This window comes from Octopus sinensis, linkage group LG1 (assembly GCF_006345805.1).
Source record: "Octopus sinensis linkage group LG1, ASM634580v1, whole genome shotgun sequence".
NCBI lineage: Eukaryota > Metazoa > Mollusca > Cephalopoda > Octopoda > Octopodidae > Octopus > Octopus sinensis.
The window spans coordinates 128,226,998-128,240,611 of record NC_042997.1 but is presented as its reverse complement, the minus strand read 5'-3'; the positions used below and the strand labels follow the sequence as shown (position 1 = coordinate 128,240,611).

The following is a 13,614-nucleotide window of genomic DNA, read 5'->3' as shown; positions in this document are numbered from 1 at the left end:
TATGGCTATATGGAAAACTAAATGGTTTAAATCAAAACTATAGAATTATAATAAATACATGCTTAGATGTGCATATTATATATATATATATATATATATATATGCGTTTATTACATATACGTATATACATGCATACATACATACATACATACATATATACATACATAAATACATATATATATATAATATAAGATATATATATAATATATCTATATATATGTATGTGTGGTGTGTGTGTGTGTGTGTGTGTGTAATATATATATATATATGATGTATGTATGTATAGGTAGTATATGTACGCACGTACAGGAACATATATATATATATAACGAGGGATGGTTATGATAGTCAACATATATATATATCACATATGTATTTAGACATGGTATACATGCATGTCACGTTTAAAATAGAATTCTAATGATATACAACAAAGAATGAAAATAAAAAAATTAAATGACAATGTAGGATGAGTGAAAAGATGAAGATGTTAAATTGTACGTGTCTGTTTGTTGTGCGGCTGTGTATGTCTCCCTTTATTAAACAAGAACCTTTAAAGAAAGAATAACAAAAAGTATTTACCTGGGGTACAATCAGCTAGGGTAAGAACCAGAAGCACTATAGTCCAGAATGTGTTTAAAATCCCCATTGTGACCACTGGTCCGACTTTTGTGTAGACACGGGGCCCACTCGAGCCTAGAACTCTCGCCTCAGGCCGGTATCTCTCACCGACATTGCAATAACTACTGTTTCTATCGCAGCTGTTGTTGTTGTTGTTGTGGTTGCTGTTGTTGCTGCTGTTATTATTAGCACAACTATCCCATGGTAAAAACCAAAGACTTTGGGATCTTCTTTCACATTGACGTTTTCTAATCTTCCCTTTTGTGAATTTATTATTGCTAGTTTTGTTGTTGTTATAGTTGTTGTTGCTATTGTTATTATTTATGTTGCTGTGATTATTATTATTATTATGATTATTATTATTATCCAATGACGACAACGCCGCCAACATGACTGATAAACAACTTAGAAAGAGGACTGAGTCCGTCCAGACGCTGATGACGACGACGACGACGATGACGACAATGACGATGACTACGACGACCACGACTGCCGCCGCCACCACCGCAACCACCACCACCACCACCGCCACCGCTACTACAAATACAACAAGAACTCTCACTACGGCACTCACTACTTCCAATTCGATGAGTACTGGACACAAACTATATTTTTCAGCTGCTACAGTAACCAGCAAGGAACAGTGATCGAATCGACGTCATGCACAATTTGTCGCCGGTGATTCTTCTACCTCGCACACATATACACACAAACACACTCTTTCCCTCCTCCCTCACTCTCTCTTTCGTTCCCCTCTGTATCTCCATCTCTCTTTCTTTATCTATTTTTCTCTATTATCTCTCGTCTTTTATATATATAATATATATATATATATTATATATATTATATATAATATTATATATATATAGTATTATATATATATTTATATCTATGAAATATACGTATATGTATAAAATATATAGTATATGTGTGTGTGTCTTCTCTATATATTATATTATTTGTGTGTGAGTGAATGTGAGTTTGGCGCGTGTCTATGTATATATGTATTTTATATTTGTTTATATATTGCATGTGTATATATATATATATATATATATATATTATATATATATATATGTAGCTATGTATGTATACACACACACGTCCGCACACACGCACACACACACATGCACACAACAAAACATTTAATTCACTTTTTCATTGTTTTCTAATATATTTTAAACAAAGCATGGTAACAATAACAATAATGGTGATAGTGATGACGATGTTGATGATGATGATGATGATGATGATGATGATGATGATGAGGCAATGATGATGACAATGATGGTGATGATATTGATGGTGATGATGTTGATGACGGCCACTACGACGACGGCAACGATATTGGCGGTGGTTATAAAGGAAGTGGTAGCAGCGGTGATGGGTTGTTGAGGGTGATGCTGATGCTGGTGGTTTTGGTAATGGAGGTGGCGGTGGTGATGGGGTACTAATAGTATTGAGGATGATGATGATGATGATGATGATGATGATAGGGAAGCTGGTAGTTGTGGTAGTGGTCTGTGTTTGTTGTAGCAACGGTGCTGGTTATAATAATGGTGATGATGGCACCAGTAGTGGTCGTGGTAGAAATGTGATGATGATGGGTGGTTGTGGTGGTTGTGGTAGTTGTGGTTATGGTTGAGGTGGTGGTGGTTATGATGGTTGTGATGTTGGTTGAGGTGATGGTAGTAGTGGTTGCGGTTGTAGTTGTGGTAGTGGTGGTGGTTGTGATGGTGTTCGAAGAGATGGTAGTGGTGGTGATGGTTGTAATGGTAGTTTGATGGTTGTGGTGGTGATTGTAGTGGTGGTTGTGGTGGTGGTTGCAGTGGTGGTTGTGGTGGTGGTTGTAGTGGTGGCTGTGGTGGTGGTTGTAGTGGTGGTTGTAGTGGTGGTTGTAGTGGTGGTTGTAGTGGTGGTTGTGGTGGTGGTTGTAGTGGTGGTTGTAGTGGTGGTTGTGGTGGTATTGTAGTGGTGGTTGTGGTGGTGGTTGCAGTGGTGGTTGTGATGGTGGTTGTAGTGGTGGTTGTGGTGGTGGTTGTAGTGGTGGTTGTGGTGGTGGTTGTAGTGGTGGTTGTGGTGGTGGTTGTAGTGGTGGTTGTAGTGGTGGTTGTGGTGGTGGTTGTAGTGGTGGCTGTGGTGGTGGTTGTAGTGGTGGTTGTGGTGGTGGTTGTAGTGGTGGTTGTAGTGGTGGTTGTGGTGGTGGTTGTAGTGGTAGCTGTGGTGGTGGTTGTAGTGGTGGTTGTGGTGGTGGTGGTGGTTGTAGTGGTGGTTGTGGTGGTGGTTGTAGTGGTGTTTGTGCTGGTGGTGGTGGTGGTTGTGGTGGTGATGATGGTGATGATAATACTGATGATGATTATTTCTAACAGTGGGATAGTGTGAAAAGCTTATGATCGGGTCAAAGGATGTGAGATGTGGTGGTGTTCATACGTTTCCTAAGGTTAGGAGCTTCTATGTCTGTGTGATTGTTAAACCTATTAGAAATAGCAGCCAAATACTCTTCTAACCATATTATTATATCTTTAAAAAAGGATATAGTGGGTGGTGGTGGTGGTAGTGGTGGTGGTGGTTGTGGTTGTGGTGATGGTGTTAGCGGTCGTTGTGGTTGAGTCCTTTAAAAGACTGCATGGGCACGGCTAGCACGCCTTTGAATGTGGGCATGATAAGTCGGGGGTGACCTGGGGTTAAACGAATAATTAATAACACCACTTCCTCATCCACCACCACAAACAATACTGCACACATCCCCCACCGCCTAACACAACCACTACAACAATCACCCTTTGTAGGCGCAAGTATAGCTGTGTAATAAGTTTGCTTCCCAATCACGTGGTTTCGAGTTCAGTCCTACTGCGTGGCATATAGGGACAAGTGTCTTCTACTATAACACCGGGCCGACCAATGCCTTGTGAATATATTTAGCAGACGGAAAACTAGGGCCGACGAGCTACGAAGCGTACGAAACTTGTTGTATGGGCCTAAATCAGACTGTTTTAAATAATAATAATAATAATAATAATAATAATAATAAATAATAATAATAATAATAATAAAATAATGATGATGATGATGATGATGATGATAATGATAATGATAATAATAATAATAATAATAATAATAATAATAATAACAACAACAATAACAATAATAATAATAATAATAATAATAATAATAATAATAATAATAATTAATAATAATAATAATAATAATAATTATAATTATAATAATGCTGATGATGATAATAATGATAATGATAATAATAACAATAATAATAATGGTTTCAAATTTTTGCCACAAGGGCACCTTGGGGGAGGGGATTAAGTCGATTACATCGACTCCAGTGTTTCACTGGTACTTAATTTATCGGCTCCGAAAGGATGAAAGGCAAAGGCGCCCTCAGCGGAAGTTGATCTCAGAACGCAGCGACGGGTGAAATACTTCTAAGCATTTCGTTCAGCGCGCTAACGAGTCTGCCGGCTCGCCAATAATAAAGCTCAGAAAGTATAAAGATTTACTCTTTTACTCTTTTACTCTTTTACTTGTTTCAGTCATTTGACTGCGGCCATGCTGGAGCACCGCCTTTAGTCGAACAAATCGACCCCGGGACTTATTCTTTGTAAGCCCAGTACTTATTCTATCGGTCTCTTTTTGCCGAACCGCTAAGTGACGGGGACGTAACACACCAGCATCGGTTGTCAAGCAATGCTAGGGGACAAACACAGACACACAAACACACACATACATATTATATATATATATATTATATATATATATATATATATATATAACGACAGGCTTCTTTCAGTTTCCGTCTACCAAATCCGCTCACAAGGCATTGGTCGGCCCGGGGCTATAGCAGAAGACACTTGCCCAAGGTGCCACGCAGTGGGACTGAACCCGGAACCATGAGGTTGGTTAGCAAGCTACTTACCACACAGCCACTCCTGCGCCTATTTGCTGATTGAAATCGAAAAAAAATGTGGCTTCTCAAGACAGTTACAATATCAGTAATTGTAGGAGCACTAGGAATGATAAAAACTTATTTGAGGCTGATCCCTGGCTTACCATCAGTGCAGGAAGTGAAAAATATTGTTTTAACTGGTACATCGTACGTATTGAGAAGAACATTGTTGCCGTGAATTTTGTTTCCTTTTCCCCTTTTTATTTTTTTCTGCTTCTCCTTATCCATTTTCCTTTCTTTCCCTTTTTTTCCCTCCCACAAGACTTTCTAAATGAACAATCTGGTGTGTTTATTTTTATGGTCTACCAAGGTATACAGTGAGTTTCTTTGCCCTAGGTATCGAGAAGACTCTCGGCAAGAAACGGAAACAACATTGAAAGAAGGGGATGATAATAATAATAAAATAATAATAATAATAATAATAATAATAATAATATCATTGCTTTTGCACAGCTTCTAACGCTGGAGATGTACTACAGTGTCATCTGTTCACTGCCAGTGAACTAATGTAACACCTCTTATTTTTCGAGCACCTCCCGGAGTATTCGAGCGGTTCCAAGCAGTGCTGTTTTTTGCAAGTGCTCCAGTCTTATTGCATATTATTATTATTATTATTATTATTATTATTATTATTATTATTATTATTATTATTATTATTATTATTATCATCATCATCATCATCATCATCATCATCATTCTTCTTATTATTATTGTATGAGTGTGTATGTGTGTATCTGTTAGTGCTTCTTTGTGTTTGTATTTGTCTTCCTCCAACTGGTGTTGGGTTGTTTACGTCCTTGTAACCTAGCGGTTCGGCAAAAGGTAGCGGTAGAATAAGAACTAGACTTCAAAACAAGAAATAAGTACTGGGGGGTTGATTTGTTCGGCTAAAGCCATTCAAAGCGGTGCCCCGGCATGGCCATAGTCCAAAGACTGAAACAGGCAAAAGGTAAAAAAGCTAAAAGAATCCAAGCACCACCGCAAACATCCGTACTACCGCCACCACTGTCACCACTCCTACTACGACAGCCTTAACCACCACCACCACCATCACCATCAAAACTTCCCATATCTTATTTCGTTATTGCCCACAAGGGGCTAAACATAGAGGGGACAAACAAGGATAGACAAAGGTATTAAGTCAATTATATCGACCCCAGTGCGTAACTGGTACTTATTTAATCGACCCCGAAAAGATGAAAGGCAAAGTCGACCTCGGCGGAATTTAAACTCAGAACGTAACGGCGGACGAAATACCGCTAAGCATTTCGCCCGGCGCGCTAACGTTTCTGCCAGCTCGTCGGCTTATAAGCTTCCCATATCTACCATTCTAACTACCATCAACACTAGTAAAACTTTTGACTCCATTTCTTGCTATCAACCCATGTGCAAAAAAGAAAAAAAAATGCAAGCAAAAATATACAGCTTAATTACAGGCGCAAGCATGGCTGTGTGGATAAGAAGCTCGTTTTGCAACTACACGGCTTCGGGTTCAGTCTAACTGCGCAGCACTCTGGGCAAGTGACTTTTACTATGGCCTTGGATCGACCAATGCCTTGTGAGTGAATTTGGTAGAAGGAAACTCTATGGAAGCCCATCATATATGTGTGTTTGTGTTCGTCTTTCACCACCGCTTGACAACCGGTGTTAGTTTGCTTACGTCCTCGTGCATTCGTCAAAAGATAAAGATAGAATAAGTGCTAGACTTAAAAACAAGTACTGGGTTGATTTGTACGACTAAATCCTTCTTGGCAGTTCCCGCCAGCATGGCCACAGTCTGATGACTAGAGCAAGTAAAAGATAAAGAAACCTGTTTAAAAAGCACAACAAAATGATGCTAAATGAACTACTTGCCAGGTCGGCCAAAGCATATGTAGTATACTAGAAGAACACTTTCAAAACTTGTAATTTCCCAGAGGGAATATCCGTTCTCCCATCTACTTTTTCAGGCTATACCTATACACAACTTTACCACCCTTCCACAAGACATACAAACAGCTTTATACACAGATGACATCACATTCACATCCTCTCACCATTCCGCAGACACTGCTCTGCAACTACTTCAGTCTTATGGAGGTCACCTAGAAAGTTTGGCTCCGCGACAAGACTTAACGTAGCATCTACCAGATCCACTGTCTCCTCTTAGCACAAAACAAATACGATCGACCCTCACATCCAACAACACAAACATACCACACATGCTGAAGGTAATTACGAGGCGTTACTCACGAATCTTCTGTAGCACATATTGAGTATATAGTAAAGCAGGCAAAACAATGCACAATGATACTTAGAGCAATCACAATACATTTGGCCATCAGAAAGAAACTGCAACAATGTTGTACAAACAATACATTATTTCAATCATGGGTTGTGCCAGTCCTGCCCCTGCTTGCGCCCCCAATTCTCCACAATAAACTACAAAGAACATGTTAGGACATTAACGTATCATAACAGGTTGTACACAGACCACACCCACAGACCACCTGCTCAACGAAACAATAATGCGAAAAATGAAGGGCCACCTGCACAGGTAAGAGACATCGTTTGTTTCTGCAGCAACACACTAAAACACTACTACAACATCCTAAAAGATACTTTTTTCTACCACTGAAGCTTAAACAAACATAAGGAACACTACCAACACCCTGAAATAATTGAATCATCAAAAGCTGTACTGGCCTCAAACACTATGCTTGGGTGTACATCACTAACAGAACAGCAACTCTTCTACTCTGCCCATCTCCATTTTGGTCAACACCAGAATCTAAAGGGTATATCCAAATAGACAGTGAGGTAGCAAAATCTTAAGCACGCCGGATAAAATGCTTAGCAGCGTTTCGTCCGTTTTTACGTTCTGAGTTCAAATTTCACTGAGGTCGACTTTGCCTTTCATCCTTTCGGAGACGATAAAATAAGTACCAGTTGAACACTGTAATTGACTTATCCCCTCCTGCGAAATTGCTGGCCTTGTGCTGAATTTTGAAAGCGATATCTAGGGGCGAAATATATTGATGAAATGACTTATATGTAAATAATCTTTTAAATGTGATCAACATGTTGGCAGCAGTTTTTTTGTGGTGTATCTAATATTGATTTCAAATTTTGGCACAAGGGCAGCAAGCTGAGGGGAAGGAGGAGTAAGAAGATTACATCAGCACCAGTGTTCAACTCGTACTTATTTTATTGACCCCGAAACAACGAAAGATAAAGTCGACTTTTGGCTAAATTTGAACTCAGAACATACAGACGGACGAAATACCTATTTCTATTTCTTTACTACCCACAAGGGGCTAAACACAGAGAGGACAAACAAGGACAGACAAACGGATTAAGTCGATTGTGTCGACCCCTGTGCGTAACTGGTACTTAATTTATCGACTCCGAAAGGATGAAAGGCAAAGTCGACCTCGGCGGAATTTGAACTTAGAACGTAACGGCAGACGAAATACGGCTACGCATTTCGCCTGGCGTGCTAACGTTTCTGCCAAGTCGCTGCCTTACGTGGTGTATTTAATATTATTGAATTGTAGCAAGGGGAAAAGGGTAGGGTGGAAAAGTGTTAATAAAAGAAAAGGGGTTGGAGTTAAAAGAAAAGTTTGAGAGACATGGCTGTATGGTTATGAAGTTGGTTTCGAGTACACTGCCACTGCACAGAACCTTGGGCCGTTGTGTCTGTGTTTGTCCCTGCCACCGCTTGACAACTGATGCTGGTTAGTTTACATCACTATAACTTAGGAGTTTCACAAGAAAGATTAACAGAATAAATACTATACTCTAATAAATAAGTGCTGGGGGTGATTTGTTCGACCAAAACTCTTCAAGATTGTGGCCCAGTATGGTTGTAATTCTTTGACTGGAACAATTATGTTAAAAGATAAGCACTGGTTTAGAGAGTACAATGTCTGCTGAATGTTGCACTGCACTTCATACATTTCATCATTGTATGTTAGAATATAAGTGTGGCTATCATTCAAATGATAGAAGCTGGATCTGTGGTCTGTGCCTCGTCAACCTGCAACCTGAGCGCCATAGGACTACTCAGTCAAGGCTAACTTGGAGATATACAAGAACAACTCAATAAGCAAATTAGGAAGCCAGTGGATGGTCGTCCGAAGAGCTAGATATAGCAGCCAGATCTCCTTCAAACAGCACCCTTCAACTTAAAAAGATTGAATTATAGTGGACAATGTCGTTCTGAATTATAGATAGGATAGTCATGACTGCGACGCCTTTGATCATACGTTGACCCGTTCGATCACGATGGATTTGTAAACCCCATTACCATAGGCACTAACATTACAACCGCTGCCATAGAGAGTGCCTTGTGTGAAGTAAAGTGGGCAGAGAGCATATATGAAGGGAAGTGTATATAGATTGTGTTGTATGGAAGATCTTGAGAAACGAAACGTCAGAGTTAATAGAACAAACTTCGGTACAGTAGTCAGTACCAGCAATATGTGAGTGTGCTTATGTGAGTACATATATACATGCATCTGCATATATGCACATATATGTACATATACTCTTTTACTTGTTAAAGTCATTTGACTGCGGCCATGCTGGAGCACCGCCTTTAGTCGAGCAAATCGACCCCAGGACTTATTCTTTGTAAGCCTAGTACTTATTCTATCGGTCTCTTTTGCCGAAGCGCTAAGTTACGGGGACGTAATCACACCAGCATCAGTTGTCAAGCGATGTTGGGGGTGGGGAGACAAACAAATACACAAACATATATACACACATACATACATACATACATACATACATACATACATACATACATAATACATACATATGTATATATATATATAATATATATATATAATATATATATATATAATATATATATATATATATATATATATATATACGACAGGCTTCTTTCAGTTTCCGTCTACCAAATCCACTCACAAGGCTTTGGTCGGCTCGAGGCTATAGTAGAAGACACTTGCCCAAGGTGCCATGCAGTGGGACTGAACCCGGAACCTTGTGGTTCGTAAGCAAGCTACTTACCACACAACCACTCCTACACCTACTGTAAGAGGACGCTCGCGCGTGCGAAGCTTTTTGTCCAAGGCGCAGAAAAGGCTGTGTGGAAAGAAGTTTCCTTTCCAGCTGCATGGTTCAGGGTTCAGTTCCACTGCGTGTCACCTTGTGCAGGTGTAATATTCCATAGCCTCAGGCCAACTAAAGCCTTGTAAGTGGATTTGGTAGACGGAAACTGAAAGAAGCTCGTCGTATTTGTGTGTGTATGTGTATGTGTGTATGTGTGAGTGTGTCTTTCCGTTCGTGTTTGTGTCTGACCACCACTTGACAACCAGTGCTGCTGTGTTTACGTTTCCGTAACTTAGCGGTTCGATAAAATAAGTACCAGACTTAAAAAAATAAATAAAAGTAGTGGGGTCGATTTCATTCCCTTTAAGCCAAATCCTAAAAATAGGGCAGTTTTAGGAAGAAGAGACGAAATTCTTCTCGTACTTTACCTAAAAGTCACAACGTGAGTAGTTACAGTATCTAGGTTGTGTTTGTCCTTGCTTCAGGCATCTCAAACGTCTGAGGACATCCAATAAAACTCTTTATTGATCGTATGATCACGTGAAAACAACTCATGAATGATATCTTCATATTTAAAATCGACAACCAATATCACAGCGTTTCAGCGACTCGGGGACATTTTGCGTGTGTTTGTGTGTGTGTGTGTGTGTGTGTGTGTGTGTGTGTGTGTGTGTGTGTGTGTGTGTGTGTGTGGTGATGGTGTGTGTGTATGTGTGTGTGTGGTGGTTAATGATGATGGAGGAGTGGCAGTGTTGCAACACACAACAGCGACTTTTTTGGATTGACGACTTTTTGGATAGACGGCAATGATGTGACACACGTCAAAAAGTTTTCATCAATATTCGAGCGATCAAACAGTTCTTGATTGACCCTGGTTCGGTTCTATTTTTGTCCGTTCGTTAGTTAGACGCGACACAATTTTTCCGCAACACAGTGTTTTTTTTTTTACCAATTTTTATTCTTTTTAAACCATATGAAACAAACTTTTACAGATGTCTGCTTCTTCGTAAATTTAACGGACAGTCAGGCAATGATTTCATGGATCAGGGCGCGTTCTTTCGCAGTGTGATTGCAGTTGTCGTGGTAGATCGTCCAGATTCGGGATCGTCTTCGGTGGATGTCAGTCACGCAACCATTTCGCGGATCAACGTAGATTATTTCGCTGTGATTGCAGTAGTTGTCGTGATAGATCGTTCTGATTTAGTATTGCCTTCAGTGAATGGTTTCTTTGATTTCAAACGTTAGTATCACTCATGGCATTGAGTACAGCTCAAAGTCTTCCCCATAAGCTTGTCGCAACATGAAAGAAGTCTCCGCTTGGGTCTCCAATCTGAAATAGGGTTTCATACAAACACGTTGTTCTTGCGAATCTTTCATTGTTCATCACGCGGCAAATTCCAAAGTGCACAAAACATACGTTCACGCTTCTAAATGTCGACTGATGGCTGACTAACTGACCTGGTGTTATATGGCTATTACTAAACTGACGATCAAGGTCAATCATACACAATACTATAGGCGTGAATTCGCTGCGCCGCGGTCGTTTGGCGCTTTCATACAAATACACACAAAATATACGCACACATAATGTAACTGAGAGGGTACAAATGACAGTTTTACGTATGTACAAATATCTATCTATCTATCTATCTATCTATCTATCTATCTATCTATCTATCTATCTATCTATCTATCTATCTATCTATCTATCTATCTATCTATCTTGATAGAGAGACAGACAGACAGACAGACAGACAGACAGATAGATGAACAGAGGACCAAATTGACAGGGAGTACAATTTTCGTCTGTCGGCTTGTTCAACTAGTAAAGGAATTTATCTTCTGTTGTTTCTTTTTTTACATGTAGGAAAGAAAGCTTCTCTCAAACTATGCAGTGTGTATTAGGAGTCTTACAATTTGTTTAAAATTTCAATGAAAAGAACTTGAATTATATTTTAGGAAGTAAACTAAGTCTAAATGAAATAAGTGTAACTCTGTTTCCTTTATCTCACTTTCTCCGTGTATGTATGCGCGATCGCACACATACATACGTACATACATGCATACATACATTACATACATACGTACATACAAATACATAACATACACACAACATTACGTACGTATCACATACATACTACATACATACGTACATACGTACATACATACATACATAATACATACATACACATACATACATACATACGTGTACATACATACATACATACATACATACATATACATACATACACACACATATGTACGTACATACATACATACTACATACATACATACATACATACATACATACGAAATACGTACATATACAATATACATATACATACATACCTACATATATACATACATACACACATACGTACAGAGTACATACGTACATACATACATACATACATACATACACATACATACATCATACTACATACATACATACATACGTACATACATACATACACACACATACATACATACATACATACATACATACATACATACATACATACATACCCCACTCACATATATTCACACATTTAATTTTCGTTGAGTTTCAGTCGAAGTAGACTTCTTTTCAATTTAGTATACATGATAAAATTTGATGTGTGTGTATTTGCGTATATGTGTGTGTGTGTATACATGTATGTATATACGTACATACATACATACACACATACATATATACACACATACATACATACATACATACATACATACATACATACATACATACATACATACATACATACGTATATTCATACGTACATACATGCTATTTAGATACACACGAACACACAAAGATTTCTCATAATCATTTCAACTTTAGATTGAGACGATCATAAGAAGTAATACATACATATATTTATACATGTATATATATATATATATATATATATATATAGAGGGAGAGAGAGAGAGAGAGAGAGAGAGAGAGAGAGAGAGAGAGAGAAAGTGAGATAGATAGATATATAGATAGATAGACAGACAGACGGACAGACAGAGAGGGGCAGTAAGATGAGGGGTGGTGGAAAAAAGAGAGAGAGGGAAAGAAAGCGATATTAAGTAATATTAATAGAAACAATAAGTTTGAACTTCGTTCTCGAGAAACCACCTCCAAAATACTAGATTGTTTGAAGTAAATGATTGTAGCTTGGTTTTGTTTTTGATGTGGGGAAACAACAGCAGCGGCACCAGCAGCAGCTCCATCAGCAGTATCCGCTATGTATGTATGTATGTATGTATGTATGTATGTATGTATGTATGTATGTATGTATGACTATATGTATGTATGTATGACTATATGTATGTATGTATGTATGTATGTATGTATGTATGTATGTATGTATGACTATAGGTATGTATGTATGTCTGTCTGTCTGTCTGTATGTATGTATGTATGTATGTATGTATGTATGTATGTTGTATGTATAGTAGTATGTATGTATGATGTATGTATGTTGTATGTATGTATGTATGTATGTATGTATGTATGTATGTATGTATGTATGTATGTATGTATGTATGTAGTTTGTATGTATTTTTGTATGTATGTTTGTATGTAGTTTTGTATGTATGTATGTATGTATGTATGTATGTTTGTATGTAGTTTTTGTGTAGATGTATGTATGTATGTATGTATGTATGTATGTATGTATGTATGTTTGTATGTATGTGTGTAATGCAAACCAATCACTCCGTGCGCGAGCAGAATAAAACGATGATAACGATAATACGGAAAGACTGATTTCGCCACAGGGGTAAAGGAACGTTACAAGGATAAATTACAACAACGGTGATTTCCTTATTTATTCGCCACAAGAACAGGAAAATCAGGCTAACATTACGACAACGATAAAACAAAAGAACACAAGTGTTGATATGAAGCTTATAGCTTATTCTCTCTCTCTCTCTCACACACTCTTTCTCTTCATCTCAAAATATTCTCTCTCTCTCTCTCT

At 38.4% G+C, this 13,614-nt stretch overlaps 1 protein-coding gene and 1 long non-coding RNA gene across 3 annotated transcripts in view; both read right to left on the bottom strand.

Moving 5' to 3' along the window:
• LOC115216733 (low-density lipoprotein receptor-related protein 6-like) overlaps nt 1-1,097 on the bottom strand; it is a 719,088-nt gene extending 717,991 nt beyond the window's left edge. Inside the window, exon 1 of one of the 2 annotated variants that reach the window (XM_029786291.2) lies at nt 583-1,097. In XM_029786291.2, the coding sequence (XP_029642151.2) occupies nt 583-1,012 (430 nt within the window). In that variant the 5' untranslated portion in view covers nt 1,013-1,097. The remainder of the gene's footprint in view (nt 1-582) is intronic. The other variant, XM_029786282.2, reaches the window with a different exon arrangement.
• Nucleotides 1,098-4,581: 3,484 nt separating this feature from the next.
• On the bottom strand, nt 4,582-10,803 carry LOC118764141. The gene is made up of 3 exons (XR_004999925.1): nt 10,793-10,803; nt 7,213-7,222; nt 4,582-4,659 (listed from the first exon to the last, which is right to left on the bottom strand). It is a non-coding gene; the product is annotated as an uncharacterized LOC118764141 (long non-coding RNA).
• Nucleotides 10,804-13,614: the final 2,811 nt, after the last annotated feature.